Source organism: Taudactylus pleione, unplaced genomic scaffold, assembly GCF_031769625.1.
Source record: "Taudactylus pleione unplaced genomic scaffold, aTauple2 ptg000019l, whole genome shotgun sequence".
Classification (NCBI taxonomy): Eukaryota; Metazoa; Chordata; class Amphibia; order Anura; family Myobatrachidae; genus Taudactylus; species Taudactylus pleione.
Window position 1 is genome coordinate 34,702,641 of NW_028284421.1, and position 21,168 is coordinate 34,723,808.

At 43.8% G+C, this 21,168-nt stretch overlaps 1 protein-coding gene across 1 annotated transcript in view; it reads right to left on the reverse strand.

Moving 5' to 3' along the window:
• Window positions 1-1,986: 1,986 nt before the first annotated feature.
• Window positions 1,987-21,168, reverse strand: part of PSTPIP1 (proline-serine-threonine phosphatase interacting protein 1) — a 47,991-nt gene continuing 28,809 nt past the window's right edge. The window contains exons 8-15 of the mRNA XM_088444744.1: window positions 17,205-17,250; window positions 15,708-15,787; window positions 15,526-15,624; window positions 11,876-11,972; window positions 8,582-8,675; window positions 4,111-4,184; window positions 3,917-4,026; window positions 1,987-2,139 (exon numbers count right to left, since the gene is read on the reverse strand). Coding sequence (XP_088300870.1) covers window positions 2,005-2,139; window positions 3,917-4,026; window positions 4,111-4,184; window positions 8,582-8,675; window positions 11,876-11,972; window positions 15,526-15,624; window positions 15,708-15,787; window positions 17,205-17,250 — 735 coding nt within the window. The 3' untranslated portion in view covers window positions 1,987-2,004. The remainder of the gene's footprint in view (window positions 2,140-3,916; window positions 4,027-4,110; window positions 4,185-8,581; window positions 8,676-11,875; window positions 11,973-15,525; window positions 15,625-15,707; window positions 15,788-17,204; window positions 17,251-21,168) is intronic.

The following is a 21,168-nucleotide window of genomic DNA, read 5'->3' on the forward strand; positions in this document are numbered from 1 at the left end:
GCAACTAGTGGACATCCAGAGATTCTGCCCAAACACCAATAAGCTGATGCAGAAATGATCGTACCTTTCAAGCCGGGTACATACTGAGCGATGTGTACCAGTACGATATGTCGGGCCGACGGACCAACATATCGTACCTCGGTTACACATTAGAACGAGGTAATGAACAACGGAACGGTCCCTTGTTCCATCCTTCATTACCAATGGGGCCGCATGCAATATCGCCCGGTTGGATGTACAGCACGACAGGACGTTATCGCATGCGACTGCAGAAGTGCGCATAGTGGCCGTACACTCTGAACGATGCGGCCGATAGGTAGTTCTGTTTTGTCCGGAAACGACATATCGTGCCAACATCGTCTCAGTGTGTAACTAGCTTCAAAGTTGAACAAACTTTTGTGGTTTTACTGTGCTGCATATCATACGTGTTTCTTCACACTGTGTATGTCCTGTAATTGAGCATAAGCAAGTACGAGCAGTGCAAAGTTATACTTATTTCAGTTGCTTCTACACTTACAGCTGAGGAGATGTAACTGAGTTGTAATGCGACGTTCTCATGTAGGCAAAGCTCAGTGAGGGCGAGCATAGTTGGACTTAAGTGAAAATCCTACTTCCAGGCCAGGGCTGGACTGCCCATCTGGCACTTCTGGCAAATGCCAGATGGGCAGATGGGCTGGTCCGGCTACAAACCCCGGCCGAGCAGCTCTACCTCCTGGCACTCTGCTCGGCCGGGGATACTGAAAGACGGAGCCATGCAGTGAGGCCACGTCCCCAGGACACGTGGCATGCCCCCGCAATGTGTGACCATGCCCCCTTACTGCGAGGTCATGCCCCTTTTGCAGGCACACGTGGTGGGAACACTGCGGGGGGATTGCTAGGGCTGCTTAGCAGCCCCAGTCCGTCCCTGTTCCAGGCTTATCTTTTGCATTTAGACTAGGGTGGGTGCAAGTGTGTGACTGATGATGCTGACTAACAGCATACACATAGGAAGCTGGCACATTACACGATGCATACAACTACACATAATATACACATCTTTTCTGTGCATGCAATTTTGGAGCAGCATACATCCAATTTACTTCCAACTCCATATCAGGCTCCCAATGAATAAATTTGTGTAATATGACCACACACCTTGCAGTAAATCTGGGCTGACTGCTGACTGGATGAACTGAACAGATTAATGTGGCACGTTACCTGTTACCTGATGAAACCAGACAGTTAAACATGTGGGGACTCACACATGCCCCATTGATCTCATAAATAGACCAACAACAAAGAAACTAGCAGACAAAATCTGCAATGTGATTATATCGTAGATGTTATAACTAGACGCTCTGCACACATAGAAGCATACAATTGTGAGAGAATCAACACTAAATATAATATTTAGCCACTATGCAAATGTTGCTAATTAAATAGGTTGAAATTTGCAATTAGAATCTTTGAAATTTGGATTTATAGCTTTTACCCTGTTCTCTACTGTAAATTTGAATAAATATCTATATAATGAATATGTGATTGCTGCACAATGCCATTGTAATACGGTTTAATAAAAGTGACATGCCTTTAGCCACCAGCTTCTGTGTTAAATATTGGTTATAAAAATAAGTGTCAGCAGTGGCACAATTACCAAACCATCTAATGCTGGGCATCCACTATACAATTATCTGTCAGACATCTGTCCAATCTGGCTGGTTGGAATGAAAATCTGGTAATATATGGGAGCAGATGACAGTCGACCACAAACACTGGAAAACAGACAAAAATGGTCGTTCAGACAAATCAGTTAAAACACGAATTTAACCAATTTGAACAATTGTTTTTTGTCCGTTTTCTAGTGTTTAAGACCATATGAATGACCGTCATTTGCTCCCATACATTACCAGGTTTTCATTCCAACCAGCCAGAATGGACAGATATCTGACAAAAAATTATGTAGTGTATGCCCAGCATTAGGTGTCTACACAATATCTCCTCCAATAATTCTAGCTCCAGATTCCGCTACTCATGCTTGCCAATGTAGGTTGCTGGCACCAGCCCTGTATGTCCATTTCTCTCCACAGTCCACCAGCCATCTTCTCCTTCCTCTAGTACCCGCACTATATCTCCAGCACTAATATCCAGCTCATCGCTGTTCTGAAAGAATCAATCAAAAAGTTGTAAATTGGACGTGGCATTGGATTCATTCAATACTTGCTTCAGAAGAATATTTTGTACTATGTAGACCACATTTATGCATAAATCAATGGTGACTTTTTTGAACTTACATCACGGGTGTGTACGCCTGTACGCCTGCCTACACCGGTGACCCTCGCCCCATCTTAACATTTAGGGCTAAATTTACTAACGGTTTTTAGTGCTTTTGGCCACTGGATTTAAAGGAACATTAATATGATATAAAAATCAATGAAACCATTAGACTCTGATGTACACTTTAGCAGCATAAGGGAAGACTTATGTAAGGTCCAAACCGTCCTGTAGCTCTGACCTACAGATGTATTTTTTGTAACTTACTTTGTCCACCCACTCTGTCCAGTAACTGAGGAAGGGAACTTTACTTTCCTTATCCTCAATTCATGATATACCCACATAATGTAGTTCCCTCATTTCTTACCTGACATGTCAGCACTCATACACTACAGCGCTCTTACACATCTAATAAACCTGTTGCTGTACACTGGCATTTGTTCCCTCCACTGAAAGGTACTGTAGTTAGCTAAGTCCATTCATTCCACCCCCCTTGTTCCCCGCTACTCTGTTAAGAAGATTACTGTGTTCAGTGTCAAGTTTGAAAGTCCAGTAGTTTGAGATGTTACCAGAAGCCCCCTTTCATCTCTGCTGAAAAATGACTGTTCTTTCACAGGGCCTATACTAATAAGGGGAGGAGCTGTGATCATTGCTGTGTGGGTGTGGTCAGTGGTGTGTGGGGGGTATACACCCCCTACACTATCAATGGTGCATCTAAAGACCCCCAGAGTCAGCAATGCACTTTCTCAAAATACTGCAAGTGGGCGTCTCAGTTTTGCGGCAATCACCCACTGTATTAGCATAAGACTCAGAATCAGCCCCTTGGTCAGAAAAACAAATATATTAATTTGGATGTAATTTAATTACAGTTAAACTGGTCCCCATATTTAGCATTTACTTCCCCATATCAGTTCTCATGTTCACAATTGCTAAACATCAATTCATAATACTACTTAGCAAGGTAAGAGGAGCCTTATTAATTGAAACATATTCACACGCTCCAGGCAGAGAACTGTTGAACTCACTATTCTACAGTCGTATTACCATGTCTCGAGGCTAGGACAGGCTTCATATTGGTCAGAAGAGCCTTTTATGGGTGAGATTCATTATAAACTGGTTTGTCCTGAACTCCTTAAAGATATTATGTGGCTACCGGCTAAGGTTAAGTTAAATGTAGCATTAAAACATGGCCATATGTATTAATTTGATAAAAATGTAGGTAATTGTTGTCAATATGGCCTTCTAAAGTCCCCTTTACTACCAAGGTCACGCTCTAATACACATGCTTTCCCTCCGGGTTCTCCAGGAGACCATTGGTCTTGTTGGCCCATTAGTAATATTAGGATAGAGGATCTGCTTGAATGTGGCCTCAGTTTATTGACCACTTTGCAAATGCCTTCATTAACTCTTAATCTAATTATGAGTCAAATATCTAATTCTAACCCTACCCTACAAGACTCTAACCCCCACCTCTAGATGGATAAAAGGTCCCTCAAAATGGACATTGAGGTTTACAATGAAACCTAGTAAATTATATAAATCCCTGCATTCCCTTTGGATTATAAATTCTCAATTGTTTCTGTTGGTTTATTTTGATGTATGTCATTGGCATTATATATCTCCTGAAGTCGGCTGTGTATCGTTACAGGGTGCTCAGCTCCATTACCTGGGCACTGTAATCATACAGAACAGTGTACTCTTGGCATTCTGTGTCCAACTCATTGGAATCCATCCTAGGAACAATGGGTATACTGGCATATTCTGAATCACCTGCCACTGAAAATGACAGACCATACAGTCACATTCCACAGGAAACATGTATTGTTATTATACAAACTGATTGCTACATTACACACTTACCCAGGGGCTGACTAGTGTTGAGATCATCCAGGTTCCTGATACTTCCACTACAACCATGCAGCAGATTAGAAATTCTAAAAGAGCAAAAGACACAAACACAAAAAGGTGAGTATCGTACTGTGATTCTGTATTACCAAAGATGGCTCAATGATCCAGTATTCATACAGCTGCTACAGTCATTCACTCCTGGAGATATAAATGCAGGGTAACATGGACTGACCCTATTTTGTATACAGTATGTTCTCTCTGTATTTGTCTGAATTATATAATAAGGAATAAGGGCCTGATTCAGACCCACTCGCGAGCGATGAGAGCTCGCAAGCGGGTCGATGTTGCCCAAGTGCGCATGCGCATGACGGAGGCGGCTCCGACGGAGGCCGCTCCAAAAAGTAGGAGGGACGGCCCTGATTCAGAGCGAGCGCTCTGTCAGAGCGTCCGGCTCTGAATCAGGGCCTAAGTGAATAATAATATACTTCTTTAGGATGTGACCTACTATCTATGATGGTAAATATGCAAAGTGATATTCAGCCAATGGCACTGCACTCGGAGCAGCAAAGGTCGCTAGATAATAAGTCACCAAACTTATAACAAATATAAGGAAAAAGAAAGAAACAAAACAACCTCACTTGCGCTCCAAAATTTGTTCAACTTAGAAGATAAATGGTGGTCTTTTTTCCTCCAATGATGGAGCCGCTCTCATATACAAATAGAAAATACAAGAAATACCACAATAGTGTAATAAAGTCAATGGTATAAAAGTTCAATCATTAAAGTGGTGCTGAGGAATGGAAATGCGATGACAAAGGATCCTCTCCACCAGGGTGACACTTCAGAAAGGCTCCAAAGGAAATCTTCAAGTCCCAAAAGCACCAAACTCGTGAGAGTATCAAATATATATAATTCTTACACGTATGCTTACTTCTAATCAACTGGTGTAAAGCATGTAGCAGTTTCTTTAGGTCCTCGTGACCGTCGAGAAAGAGATGATAAATGAAATCCATTTGTTCTCAATAAAAAATTAAAAAAGAAATATCACTTGTAGTATAATCCACAGGTTAATTTATTCAATACAAAATGTAAAAACAGAGGTAAGTAGACAGCCGTACCATTTAGATGTAGGTTAAGGAAGATGGTACCCGGGTATGTTCAGTATAATATGGATGTACTGGCCGCAACCAAACCACAATGTAAACACTCCTTTCCCGAAATTGACTTTATTACACTATTGTGGTATTTCTTGTATTTTCTATTTGTATATAAGTGCGGCTCCATCATTGGAGGAAAAAAGACCACCATTTATCATCTAAGTCGAAAGAACAAAGTTTGGAGCACAAGTGAGGTTGTTTTGTTTGTTTCTTTTTCCTACTATCTATGATGGCACTACTAAGTCTGCATACAGTGCTCACATTTTAATACATTTCCATTATTTGCTTATTCTTTCGCATAATCCTCCCCTTTATCATCTACCAGAGGCTCATGTCAATCAACTGAGGGGTAATAATCATCCTACAATACAATAGTTTAGGACAGTGGTCTTCAACCTTGGCCCTCCAGCTCCTATGGAACTACAGATCCCAGCATGCCCTGCCACAGTTTTAGCATGCTGTTATATCAAAACGGTGGCAAGGCATGCTGGGATGTGTAGTTCCACAGCAGCTGGAGGGCCAAGGTTGAAGGCCCATGGCTTAGGGGCATGTGCTAATGCATACTGCTTCTCTGTTACAGGTTAAGTGGAACAGACCCAATTTTTGTTCTGTTGTCCTCACCATTTGGCATCTTTGTCCCTCCAAGCAGATTGCCGAGCGGTATAAGCCTTTCATTGCTGTACTGTAGCGTGCATTCTTAGCAGATGAAACAGGACTGCATATGAGCACTCTCTTCTACTTCAGTACTGCGCTCATGTACCCAAATATTAACGTAGGTCACTTTTCTTTATCTATACTATGCTTCTTCTAGCTGTACTGTATATATTATGACATATTTTAGAAAGCTTGGCACGTACCATGCAGTTAATGGTTTATAGAACCATTAAACCTAAAATTCAAGTTGTATTACAATGCTGAGTTTTATAAAATGAGTCCTAATACCAGCCACAATCTATTTACATTATTGTAGACGCAGTTTAGATTCGGTCGCAACTGGGCGATGTTTTATGATTTGTGCATGCGCCTGAGCCAGGGCCGGATTAAGGCCCACATGGGCCTGGCGTTGAAAATGTTCAAGGGCCTATATTGAGAAGGGGAAGAGCTGTGATCGGTGCTGGGTGTGGTCAGAGTCACCTTGGTGTATACACCCCCTACAGTATGAACACAATTTCTCCCTAACTACATAGAAATAGAAAAATTGCATTTTTTTTTTTTTTTTGGGTGGGGGAAGTAGAAAAACGACTTAAATACTTAAAATGTATGGCCAGTTAGGCATCTGGTAATCATGCTGTCATGTTGATGGGCCTATTTTTATGTGGAGGCCTGGAGCTGTAGCTCCATCCGCCCCATTGTTAATCTGGCCCTGGCCTGAGCCACACTATGCATGTATCGTGATGGACGTGTGACACTGGTTGCAGTCAGGATGTAGAGAGCCAGCATGAGAATGATGCGTGGCACTGCAAGCTGGGAAGGGGAGCACTGTGAGCCCCTCAGACCGGCACAAATGCAGGGAGGGGTGCGATCAGTGTGATCACTCCCCCCACAGGCAGAGAAGAGGAAACTGCACCAGTCTCCCACTGGAACCCAGTACACAGCAGCGTGTGCTGGGCTGCTGACAAGTACAAGGGGGATTGCTGTGTCAGTCCCCTCCAACAAGCCCAGCCCGGGTAATTAGTTCCCGCCCTCCTCTCACCGCCTCTGGTCGCAGTGCAGCTTCAGATGCAATTTGACTGACAGACTGCAGGTGTTTGGAGGCAGTGATGGGGAGATGCGAATAAACGCAGGTGTGTCACCATCATTTGGGGTGTGTGTCGAAGCCAACGACTACACTGGTCCAACGCAGATTTACTGGCCTCGACAGCTTAGTTGTAGCGAGCATTCTGAGCAACCATAGGACATGCTCTGATGTCAGATGGTCCAAGTGATGTTCATGAATTTCATCCGATGCTGCGTCTTCTGATGCAGGCAGCGGATCTGAGAAGCCAGCAGTGGGCGTCTCATTACAGAAGATGGCACTTGCAGCATTTGCATATGTTCTCAAATCTGCAGCGACCGAAGACAAAGCACCGACCCGGACTGCTTCCACCTCTGAATGAGGCCCTAAGTACACAGGTGAATGCAACTAGCTTCAACTTACGAATTTTGCTATTATTCTCAAATTAGAACAATTATGTATCTAGAGCCATATGGTATGACTATATAAGTAATGTAATTAATGGAATTACTATTGCTGTGATAGGATGGAATAACCATTGCCTTGCATGGATATATCTGCCTTTGAGGAACTCTTATCTTTCCTGTATTTTACCAGCAGATGGCAGTAACATGCCCCATAAAACTTGTACTCTGGAACTCTCCGACAGAAAATCAAATGTCCAAAGGGATGAAACCTTTACCAGTCTTTCTGATTCTGGCTTAAATTAGCTTTAGAAAATTGTGATAGAAACATTATAGAAACATCCAGCTATCCTGCATTAAACATAACATGTAATGTAAGTGTGGCCGTCTTCAGTTTTTATTTGTTATTAATTAAAGGGGTGATGCAGAGTTTACCGCAAGTGGGCTTGGCAAATTGATCTCCACACTGTGGGCCCCATTTATTAATAATCGCAATTGCGATCTGGTCATGATCTTACTGCCCATGATCGCGTTGCAAGATGCGAACCTGTCACCAGACTGTATTATCTGGCAGGGGATCTGAAAGGAGCCCGTCCCTGCGATGTGCCGGGAGTGCTGCTGGGGCTACTACTGCGCATGTGCAGTCACACTGACTGCACATGCATGGCTGCAATTGTCGGGGAGAGTTCCGGGGTAACCCTCTCCCGGCTAATTATGCACGGTGTAGTCCATAGGCTAGGGCCAATATCCGAAATGCATTGCATTCCGGATGTTGGTAAATTTGGCAGCATCGCATCCCCCATAGAAACCTATGGGGGCTGCGGCTGCCGACGGGAATGGAGGGTTCACAGCAGGTATCGGAGATATCTGCTGCAGCCCCTCCTTCATACATCTATGGAAAACTTAATATTTGCGGTTAACCCCTGAAAACGGGTCACTCCAGAGCTGAGCATAGGTAAGCATGGGCAATGTAGAGTTACATGCAACTCAGCCCCATCTCCACTTGTGTCTGAAGAGGCGTAACTTGGTGGTAATGGGGCATTCGCACATAGACTATTTTCAATGAGGACATGTTGATGTTATGGCTGGCTAGCAGAACTGTGCATATACGTAATTATGTCTGATTTCACACTCATCTATTGCACCAGGGATAGGGCTTAAATGAGTCATATAAACTTCACCTACAGTGACATAAATTAACATCTCACCTTTTTATAATCTTATTACTGCCAGCCTGAAGATTGTGTCCATTACTGCTCCCTGGCCTATAATCATTACCATAGCTCTCATACAGTACAGGACCTGCAAGCAGATAATCCCAAAATTAAAGATATTTGGGAAATTGTGGAAAAATAAAGTAAAATAATAAAAAATAAACAAAATTATAAAAGTACATAGCAAAGTTGATATTTGGTTGATTTAGGAAAAGTGTCTAGCAATATCAATGTTTGTCGAACTGTGGCTGGCTATTCTTTCACTAACATTCTGGGTAGTCTTGCCAACATACATCAAAGGGCAGGTCAGAAAACATGTCATATGGCATTGTCCATTATGCAAATATAAGGTACACTCAGGTCCTACAGGCCTATTTCTGCATCCAAAACAGCAGAGACAGGCTACTTTCTTAAAGTTTGGAACCGCTGTGTCCGTGATAATTGGTTAACCTCCAAAAACTTTTAAATTACTCCTCTGAGGAACAATCTGACTCTCTGAACCAGGAATTCACCCCGGGCAAATGAAACACTGGACCACACATAATGGGTTTCATTCAGAGGTGCACATAATGTCAATGCCGCACACAAGTGGACAATATTTCCAGTCTGCGCATGTGTCCGAGTCGCACTGTACATTTGTCCGAGTTGCTCTGTGCATAGGTCCCGATGGTTACCACTCTAAGGCGCACATCAAAATTGTGCACAGAGAGAGATGCAATTTTGCTGTGCGTTTCTGGGATGTAATAGGGGGTGTCTAGCCAAGCGAGGGTGTGTTGCCGCCAGCAACCACGTCTAAACATGTAGTTGAACTGACACCGGCGGCCATATTTAGGGGCCTCATTTACTAACGAGTTTTATCACCAAAACGAGTAATAAATTTCACTGTGTATGATAAATGGTGCTCCAGCCAATCAGCTCCCAACTGTCAACTGTTCGAAAAATGACAGTTGGGATCTGATTGGCTGGAGCACCATTTATCATACAAGGTCCAGATGTACTAAGCTCTGGGAAGTGATAAACTGGAGAGTGATAAACCACCAGCCAATCAGCTCCCGACTGTCAATTTTCAAACACAGCCTATAACATGACAGTTGGGAACTGAGTGACTGGTGGTTTATCCCTCTCTAATTTATCACTTTTTAGAGCTTAGGGCATCTCCCCCACAGAGTGAAATTTATCACTCATTTTGGTAATAAAACTCGTTAGTAAATGGGGACCTTAGACGCCAAAATTGCACCTGCCATAGGGTAGGTGTAGTCTTCCATGTTGTGACCAATGGTGTAACGATGGTGTGTCTTAGTACATGCAGCGACAGAATACCGCCGCTGCCAGTGGGCGTCTTAGTAGGCTGAAAATCGGTCGCAGCATTTGCATAGAACTCAGATGCATCCACCTCTGAATCAGGCCCAGTGTTCTATTTATATGGACTCTTAGGCCATTATGCTCTTTAATGCACTGAGCACTGTGTAAGTGTCCGTATGTGAAGCCCTCAGTAACATGCATTATCAAAATGTTATAAAGGTCATAAGTTTTTTAGCAATATTGCTAAATGCATTTTGCTTCGAAACAAACTACACTCAGGGCCGGCTCTAGGGGTGTTCGACTTGAGCGGTCGAACAGGAGCGCCACCCATAGAGGACGCACCCTTCCACAGCATCCCAATTTCAGCAGGACAGTACCGTTCCACCCATGGGTCGAAGTGGCCCGCAGGTGGTCAAATCAGGGGGTTGGGGACCCCCACCGCTCCAGCTGTGCAGCGGTGCCGGGACCCCGGAGTCTGAATGGATGCTGCGCACATGCGCGCGGCATCCATTCAGTGCCGTGAGAGGGCTGGGGGAAGCCCAGCTAGTGAGGCTCCCCCCAGCCAGATGTTATTTGGAGGCATGCCCCTCAGATAACGTCACGTAACGAGGCGTGGACTATGATAATTAGACCACGTCCCCAATTTCGGTCCCGCGATAAGGAGCGCAGAGCACTCGGCCGCCACAGGGCGCTATTAGCCCTGGAGCCGGCCCTGACTACACTGCAGTCAGTGGCGGGCTGGGCCGGGGGGGCAGGGTGCCATGTGCCCCCCGGGCCGCAGCGTTATGCGGGCCGCGGGCCGGTGCAGTCTGTGTCACTGTGACACAGACTGCACCGCGTGTGTAGCGCTGACCGGACGGAGTTCGGTCAGCGCTACACTGACAAACACACAGCCGCCGGCTCTGGCAGCTGTGTGTTTGTTGTAAGCAGCAGCCAATGAGAGTCTATCAGACTCTAATTAGCTGCTGCTGCACCCACTGCGGGAGCCGCTCCATCTTCCGGCTCCCGCAGTGGGCAATGGGAGAGATGTTATGATGTAATATGATGTCTCTCCCATAATGCAGAGCGGCCCAGCCCGGGAGGACAGACGGAGGAGCAGATGGCGGCGGCGGGAGCGGGGATTCAGGTAAGTGTTTTTTTTAATTTTGTTTTTTATATTACGTGTGTCTACTGGGGGGGGGGGTGTCTGGCACTACTACTACTGGGGGCATTACAAAGGGGGTGGGGGACTACAACTACTGGGGGCACTACAAGGGGGGGACTACTACTACTGGGGGCACTACAAGTGGGGACTACTACTAGGGGCACTACAAGGGGGAGGGGACTACTACTACTGGGGACTACTACTACTGGGGGCACTATAAGGGGACTACTACTACTGGGGGCACTACAAGGGGGGTGGGGGACTACTACTGGGGACTACTACTACTGGGGACACTACAAGGGGGGGGACTACTACTACTGGGGACACTACAAGGGGGGGACTACTACTGGGGGCACTACAGGGGGGACTACTACTACTTGGGGCACTACAAGGGGGGGGACTACTACTAATGGGGGGACTACTACTACTGGGGCACTGCAAATGGGGGGACTACTACTACTGGGGGCACTACAAAGGGGGGGACTACTACTACTGGGGCCACTACAAGGGGGGGACTACTACTGGGGGCCTGCATAAGGTGTTCTCTCCTGTGGCACACGGGGCACTGCATATGGGCACTACGACAGGGGGCTGCCCTAATCTTTATTTTTACCTTACATTAATCCCATATGGACCCGTCTCCTCCCTGGAACACTGGAGGGGGGGGGCGCCGTAGCACGCATATTCTTCGGACACACGCTACTCCTCTGCCAGGGCCGCCTGCATGCATTTGCCCCCCAGGCTAAAAGTTGCCAGCCAGCCCTTGACTGCAGTAATCTGCAACCATTATAAATGTGTGCACAAATTATATGAAATTACAAATTGCAGGAAATGTTATGTACCGGGGGGAATCGTTCCTGTAGTTTTGGCCTCAATGAATAGATTCAGCTCTTTGTCCACCTCGCACTTTTCCAGGCTCTGTCTGACAACCTCCAGCATCTAGACAAGAACAACAGCGGTTAGGTAGCGCACGGAAAGATCACATCAGAGATTGGTACAGCTGTACTATATTTCCTACCACTTACACCCACTGCCTTGCAGCAAACTTTACTGTTTTCTTCCTAAGATACTGAAACATAGAATTTAACAGCAGATAAGAACCACTTGGCACATCTTGTCTGCCCCTTTTGTAACCTTATAACCTGGGTTACTGTTCTGGAAAAGCTACTGGAGCTACTGGGGTGGAATTATAGAAAAACTATTTTATATATATATATATATATATACATATACAGAAAAGAAGGCACTCAAAAGGGACTTTATAATAAAATTTATCTTATGGAAAGTACATTTTGGCCCAGGACAGTTAATGAGAGGTTCAGGCCCTAAGTTCCTGCTGAAAAATAGCCCTGTTTATAAGACTGATGACATAGGGTCTGATTCAGAGACGGACACTCTGAAAGAGCGCTTGCTCTGAATCAGGGCTTTTTTTTTTTGGTGCAGCCTCGTGGCCACTCGCATAGCTGTGGGTGACCACCCACAGCTATTGCGAGTGGCCAGGATGATGGTCGCGATGGTCAAGACCGTCGCAACCAACGGGCTTGCGACAAGACCCTCTAATTGAGCCGGAAGCTCTCTCACTGACATCACTGGTGATGTCAGTGGGGCCGCCCACAAACGGCAGGCGTTCGCTTGGGAACGCCTCCGTTTGTGAAGCCACCCCCCCACCACACCTACAAAACGGGGCGAGCTGTCGATCAACATCGACAGCCGCCCCTTTTGTAGTGAGCCACGGAGCGAGTGCTTTTTGTGCTCGCTCCGGGGCTCGCGCATGCGCAGTGCGCACTGGCACACCATCGACCCGCTTGCGAGCGGGTCTGATTCAGGCCCATAGTGCATACCCAACTTAATACTTCTGTTGAAGGATGTTTCTCTCCTATACTGTTTGGTTTAGTCTAATTTGTGGCTTAAAGTAATCATTAAATTAAACGTGGTCCTTTACTGTATTAAGCTTTGTTTTGCAGTGGTAAAGTGTGCCTCAGAAAGTGCTTTTCTGCCTTCCAGTGTAATTGGTAGGCACAACATCCCATTAAAAGTATATAGGATAAGATATGATCTCCACAAGCTCAGAACTGTTGCTAACACTTAGGGCAGGATGTATTAAGCAACACATTTTGGATGCGATATATCCTGCCACTAATCATATGCATACCATACTTGCCTACTTTTAAAAAAGCATTTCAGGGAGATTGTGAAAGCAGCACCTATGAGTGCGTGTTACAGTGGGCGTGTACTGATAAATCTGAGAGGCGTGTCCTAAACCTGACTTACATCCAAATGTAAACCAGACCAAAAGCAGTTAGTAAGATCTGTTTGTTGATGAAACACACTAATACTTTTCAGAAATTCATAGGGATCATTGTGCCTTATAATAACCAATGCAAGGAAATGACACTAATGATCCAATTTGAATGTATATATCTCTGTTTTTTAATATAACAGCTTCATAATGGGGTTAAGGAAGAAATGTGGGAGATTACTAGACTCTTCAGGGAGATTGCTACTATTTCAAGTATGCATACCGGCGTTAATAATACTGGTATGCATGTACAATTGCCATTGAAATCCTTTGCAATGATGAGAGGACTTCCGGGATTTATGAATCGGGAGTCCATTTGCACATGTGGAAGCTGGGGGGGATCTATTAAATCCCTCACGAGGAACATTTTGCGAAAGGAAGCCCATAGGCTTCTATTAGGCACTGCCATCTATAAATGGTGTTGCCTATCAGGCACAAGCAGGGGCAGTTTAGGAGAGGAGGAGGACCATGTGCAGCTTCTCCAGCAGTGCAGTAAACTCTGGCTTTGTGCCAGAGTCTACTGCACATGCGCAGGTCTCTGGGAACATGGCGCCCGAGCTGTGTTCCTCGAGACATCTCTAGTACGCATGCACAAATCAACAGGAAAATGTCCGCCGCGCCATTTTCCCAGTGATTAGAGACTGCAGCACCCTGCACTCATTATAGATACGTCAATGGGTAGAAGCTCTGGAAAGTTTCGCTTTCCGGAGCTTTGTACATTTGGGAAATGTGGGCAAATCTCCGAAGAGGGCAGATTTCTGAGTTTTGACCACATTTTAGCATTTGTACATCCCACCCTAAGCCTAAGTCTTTTCAGAGAGTGGAAATGGCAATGTGCCCTTGCACACAACAAGCAACGCCCCTAAAAATGCTCCCTTTTCACTTCCATTATCTTGTTTCAATAATTTTGCTTCTCAACTTGAAAACTTGTTTCTACACTTGTATTAGTGGAGAACTAGAAGTTTGTAAAGGCCAATAGGAGGTGTCTGGCAAACTGACAGTGAGGAGTAGACACAGCACAAACCTAAACTTAATCCACAAGTGGTGTCATGCTGCTCTATAATTCTTGTGGAAATCTAGGTGTCGGTACCTTCGAAAAAGCATTTTCTTCTTGTTGTAAATGAACTCAGGAGCTAGGGCACCAGTTACTACAGACAGGAGCGACTGGAGAGAGAAGAGGTCCAAGTCAGCTGTCTGGGGGAGAAAATGCCCCCTTATCAGTGTGCGCCAGTACACATAGTAATTTTCATTCAGGTTTTTAGGGGGCGGGCATGGTCCCCAAGATTTGTCCATGCCTCCCCCCATTACCCATGCCTGTCATTGCTCCCTACGCCCTGGCTACAAGTAATTGCAGGTTGCTTTTGGCACTGGGAATGCGTTCTGAGAGGTCAGTAACAAATGTAAAAATACATCAGTACTGCTCTCCTAACAATTTATTTTATATTCTGAGAATACATACACTGCATGTTCTCTCTTTCCATTGATTGCTTTGCTATACAGTAAGGATGATTGTCGTCAAAGGACAAAGGATGCTACACGCTCACGCTGTGCCCTAATATAGTGTTTATCATTACACGCTGTGTCCTTCTAATATAGAGATTGTCAGCTCTGGTCCCGGTGGGCTGCAGTCGGTATTGTACTCCTAGAATGAGGGCTCATCAGTAAAAAGGGTGAAAATGGGTGAAATAATGAAGCCAAAAGATCGACTCTAATGCTATATCGCCTATGTTATCCTCATACAGTAGACTCTAATGCAATCTGCTGCATGGACAGGAATGTGAGAAATAATGACTGCAATCCCTGCCTTCACTTATAGTGCTCTTTAAGAATTAAACTAGCAAACATGGGATTGTTTTGCACCCTCACCTTCATAGGCAGAGTTCCTATGAACTATATATAACTTTCTCCTTTTGAAACCTGATATGGGGGGCATATTTACTAAGCTCTGGAAAGAGATAAATTGGAAAGTGATAAACTACCAACCACTCAGCTTCTAACTGTCATTTTCCAAACACAGCCTGTAACATGACAGTTAGCAGCTGAGTGGCTGGTAGTTTATCACTTTCCAAAGCTTAGTACATCTCCTTTCTGATATCATTGGTTTAAAATAGCACAGTGGTGGTTGCAAGATGGAGAGGAGATTGTGCTCCTATGTGAAAGTTTGTGGGCTGTGGGCACTATGTTATTTGTTACCTCATCATTCTTCACACATTGCATGGAGAACTGGTTAGAATGAACCCAAAGGGAGTTGCGCAGTATAGTGATCCGGTCTATCTCCTGTTGTTGAAATGCCTAAAAAGCAGAATATATAGTATTTGCATGATGCATACATATTAATCCAAACACCATGCAAGTCCACAAGAAAGACTAAGTACCTCACAGGTGTTAATGTGCTCCATCTCCCACTCAATGCGAGCTTTGTCCAGTAAACAAATGTTCTGCTTGTACAACTTGTCTATGAAATAATAAACACAATTTGTTAATAGTCTGACATGAGGTAAAATGATGTGGTTTCACAAGTCCATTATATTTACAGTAGTGTGCCTGACTGGGGCCCACAGCCTTCAAAGCATGCAATAATTTCTAAGGGTAAGGGGTAGGGTTAGGCACTTACTGGAGGGTTAGGCACTTACCCCCAAGGTTAGGGTTAGGCACTTACTCCCACGGTTAGGGTTAGGCACCAGGATGGAGAGTTAGGGTTAGGCAACCAAAAAAAAAAATAATTGTAGACCATTTTCATGTCGAACTTTTGACCCTGTCGACCTTTTGTACCTGTCAAACTTTTTACACGTCTAACTTTAATGTGTCTGACTTTTGTTTGTGTCTAACTTTTTTCCCTGTCTAACGATTGACTGTCTAATATCTGGTGTCTATCTAGACATTGTCTAACTAATTACTGTCTATCTCTTATACCACACCTGCCTGACTGAGGCCCACAGCCTTCAAAGCATGCAATCATTTTTAAGGGCTCATACTGTAGAGTCACACAGGATACATGTCCAGGGACCAGAATGTTTCTCACAGTCTCCAATAGGTCACCATTCTGATTATTGTACACAAAGCACTCACATTCCAGTGACTGCAGCACAGTACAATATAGGGGTTCTGGACTATAGACAGACAGTAATTGGTTAGACAATGTCTAGATAGACACCAGATGTTAGACAGTTAATAGTTAGACAAGGATAAAAGCTTGACAAAGCCAAAAGTCAGACACACTAAAGTTAGACATGTAAAAAGTTTGACAGGTACAAAAGATTGACAGGGTCAAAAGTTCAACATGAAAAAGATCGACACAAAAATGGTCGACACATTTTTTTTATTATTATTTTTTTAGGATTAAGGTTAGGTTTAGGGTTAGGCACACCCCCACGGTTAGGGTTAGGCAATTACCCCCACAGTTAGGGTTAGGCACCAGGAGGGAGAGTTAGGGTTAGGCACCAAGGGGAGTGTTAGGGTGAAGATTAGGGCTAAAAAACAAAAAAATAACAATTGTCAACCATTTTTGTGTCGACCATTTTGATGTCGAACTTTTGATCCTGTCAACCTTTTGTACCTGTCAAACTTTTTACATGTCTAACTTTAATGTGTCTGACTTTTGTTTGTGTCTATCTTTTTTCCCTGTCTAACTATTGACTGTCTAACATCTGGTGTCTATCTAGACATTGTCTAACTAATTACTGTCTATCTCTTATACCACACCCCAATATAGTCCTGGTGGATACTGTTACAACTTACAAGCCCTTATAAAATTATTTTCTAAGGGTCTATCTATTTATTAAACACACATATGTATAATTTGTTACAAAGAGGAGGGGGGAAGGCAGCAGACCTTATTTCACAGCAGAGAGACAGCACAGCATTTTCTGTACCTGCATCAGCTGCTGCATCCTTACACTGCTTCAGCTTGTTCTGGCTCTGAAATGTAAAAAAGATTGACGGTTTCTCTACTACTCCAAAGAAAGAGACAGTGTCAGAAAGAGACAGCGGGCCTGATTCAGAGATGGATGCAAATAGCACAAAGACGCAGCGACTGTGTGAAATTATGGTAATGCCGCAGGAGGCATCTAGGGTAAAAAGACGCCTACTGCCGGCATCTCAGATCTGAGGACTGACCCCGAAGACGCAGCATCAGATCTACATCGCAACCATCAGTCGCAGCATCAGCCATCTGAGTGAGCCAAGGCTACTCAGAATGCAATAAGTACAGGTTGAGTCTCCCATATCCAAAATGCTTGGGACCAGGGGTATTTTGGATAACGGAATATTCCGTATTTTGGAATATTTGCATAAAATAATGAAATATCTTGGGAATGGGACCCAAATATACACACAGAATGCATTTATGTGTCATATACAACTTATACACACAGCCTGAAGGTAATATTATACAATATTTTTAATAATTTGTGCCTTAGACGACGTTTGTGTACATTGAACCATCAAAAATCAAAAGTTTCACTATCTCGGTCATGCCAAAAAAAATCCGTATTTCAGAATATTTGGATATGGGAGACTAAACCTGTATGTTATATATATTATATTATATATATTTGTTACAGTGTTGGGGGTAAAATAATTTTAGATTCAGTCAGTTTGTGGTTAACAATACGGTCTGCCAACTCGTGCACATGATTCAAAGTGAAAGTGGTACAGGATGGAATTAGTTACGGAAGTTGTATTATTATTATTAAGGCTGTTTACAGTGTACAGTTATAATATATACTGGTCTTTTAAGCACAGTGTTCAGTGTGGATGTGCAGTGTTTGAGCTTGCTGTGGGTTTTCTTTAGCGGTAAGAGTCACGTGAGAGGAAGCCCAAGCATTTCCATCAGGTTTCTTTATCTTTATGACTCATTATAGTACAATACTTGCTTGAGTATATAAAGCAAATACTGTTCAAACAAAATACATGGAACTAACATCATTCTGATAAGCCCACTACACAAAATCTATGGTATCACAGTACATCCCACTACTGCTGCCATTTTAAGTTGGCTAACAAATTGATGTCGGTTCTGTAATACAGTACTGGAAGAGCCTTGGGATATATGACTGCGTACAGTAGCCCCTAGATAGGCAGCGTGGGGGGAGATCGTCAGCATTTCCATTCAGGGTAATGACCCTTTAATGCCATTTTAGAAACATTTGTTGGGTTATTTAAAAACAGGAAATGAATCACTCATTTGTGGGAATGGAAGAAGAACTAAAAGCTGTAGAGGAGGAATAGCCACAGGCCACAGAGGCTTTGGGCTGGTTACATAGATTGGCTGTAGAAACAGGCGCACTCCTAATAAGACAAATTAATACAAATAGAGAGAGGGTGTAACCCAGACTAAAATGTATGTGAAGAAGGCTGGCAAATAAAGTTATAGCTGGATAATGGGTAGATTTATCAAAGCCTGGACATAGATAAAACACTAACCAATAGCTTAGAAAGCAGTGTACACACTGTACGATATATCGTGCAATCTTGGTACTTACGACCAATCTGCACGACCATCGTATAGTGTGTACATCCATACCAATCAGCACAACAATCGTATGGTATGTACATCCAATCTGTCTTGTTCACTATATTTCACAATCACTCTTATCTATTTCTATTTTCACTTCTCCTGAGACTGCTGTATCACACCTGAACCAGACCCTAGAACTAGCCCTTGATGAAGTAGCTCCAGCTACCCATCACATTCCGCGTAGATGTCAACCGTGGCATTCCAAATTCACAAGACACCTACAAAAACTCTCACATAAAGTAGAACGTCAGTGGCGAAAGTCTCATACTCCAAGAGACTTCCTCACATATAAGACGATCTACCACTCTTATCGTAATGCACTGGATAATGCCAAACAGACATATTTCCAATCTGTTATCTCTGCCCAAGCCTCTAACCCCAAGCGACTTTTTAATACATTTAAATCACTTCTTACCCCTCCATCACCCAACCCACCTGCTACTATCAGTGCACAAGATCTTGCTTCCTATTTTAAAAACAAGATTGATAATATCCGAAATGAAATGGTATGCACTTCCTCAGCCAGGGTCTTGTTCAATTCCCTACCTGAACCCAGTGGCACGTTCTCATCATTTGACCCCACTAATGAAGATGAAGTAGCTACACTCTTCACATCCTCCTACTCTACTACCTCTCCTCTTGATCCTATACCCTCACAAATCAGTAAACTGTTCAAGCATGCAGTGATCACTCCCATTTTGAAAAAACAAAATTCTGACCCTAACTCTCTCTCAAATTACCGTCCAATCTCCCAGCTACCTTGCCCCTCCAAGCTACTGGAGAGACTTGCCTACACTCGCCTCACACACTTTCTTAACACCCACAACTTATTGGATCCACTTCAGTCAGGCTTTCGTTCCCAACACTCCACTGAGACAGCACTGGTTAAGGTAGTAAATGATCTGGTCACTGCCAAGGCTAAAGGCCATTATTCACTTCTAATTTTTCTAGATCTCTCAGCTGCCTTTGACACTGTTGACCACTCTCTTCTCATACAAACACTACAATCCCTAGGTCTTCAAGACACATCCCTTTCTTGGTTCTCATCTTACCTATCTAATCGCTCTTTCACTGTTCGCTTTTCTGATTCTACCTCCACTTCGCTACCTCTATCAGTTCAGTATTAGGTTCAGTATTAGGTCCTCTGCTTTTCTCAATATATACCACCTCTCTTGGCAAACTAATCAGCTCTTTTGGTTTTCAGTATCATCTGTACGCGGACGATACTCAAATTTACCTATCCTCCCCAGATTTGTCACCATCTGTGCTGGTCCGTGTCACTGAATGTCTCTCTGCCATTTCATCTTGGATGTCATCTCGCCACCTCAAACTTAATGTATCCAAAACAGAATTAATTATATTTCCACCAGCCAATAGCAGTTACTAACCTGATATCTCTATTACTGTTGACAACTCGACAATCAACCCCACCCCACAAGCTCGCTGCCTAGGTGTGATCCTTGACTCTGAACTGTCTTTTGTTCCCCACATTCAATCTGTCTCTAAATCCTGTTACATACATCTAAGAAACATAGCCAAAATTCGACCATATCTTACGCAAGACACTGCAAAAACTCTTATACATGCACTCATAATTTCCCGCATTGACTATTGCAATAGTCTCCTTATTGGTCTTCCCAAAAACAGGCTCTCCCCACTACAATCTATTTTGAATGACTGCGAGGTTGATCTTTCTCACCAAACATTCAGTGTCTGCTGATCCACTCTGTCAGTCCCTCCATTGGCTGCCGGTCTTCTACCGTATTCAATTTAAAATACTTACACTCACACATAAAGCTATTAACCAAACCACACCAACATACATCTCTTCACTTATCTCAAAATATCTTCCAACCCGACATCTCCGTTCTGCACAAGATCTGCGTCTCTCATCCCCGCGCATTACTTGTTCCCATGCACGGTTACAGGACTTTTTCAGGCTGCACCCACCCTGTGGAATGCCCTCCCATGCACAATTAGACTTTCCACTAGTTTCCAAACATTCAAGCGTTCTCTGAAAACTCACCTCTTTAGACAAGCTTATCAGATTTCAGGACCGCCCACCTAACCTTTTATAGCTCCCTATCTAACTCTCTTCTTATAGTAAACACCTATCACATCTTCTCTTTCTTCAATTGAACATCCTCCTAACCCTAGGCCAACTTTCCAGTGTGACTGGATTATACAGCCCACCAAGAATATCTGCAATTGGGCTGGACCAATTTGCAATAGTACCTCTCGTTGTGTATCAACACCTATTTCCCTATAGATTGTAAGCTTGCGAGCAGGGCCCTCTTACCCTTATGTATGTCATGTAT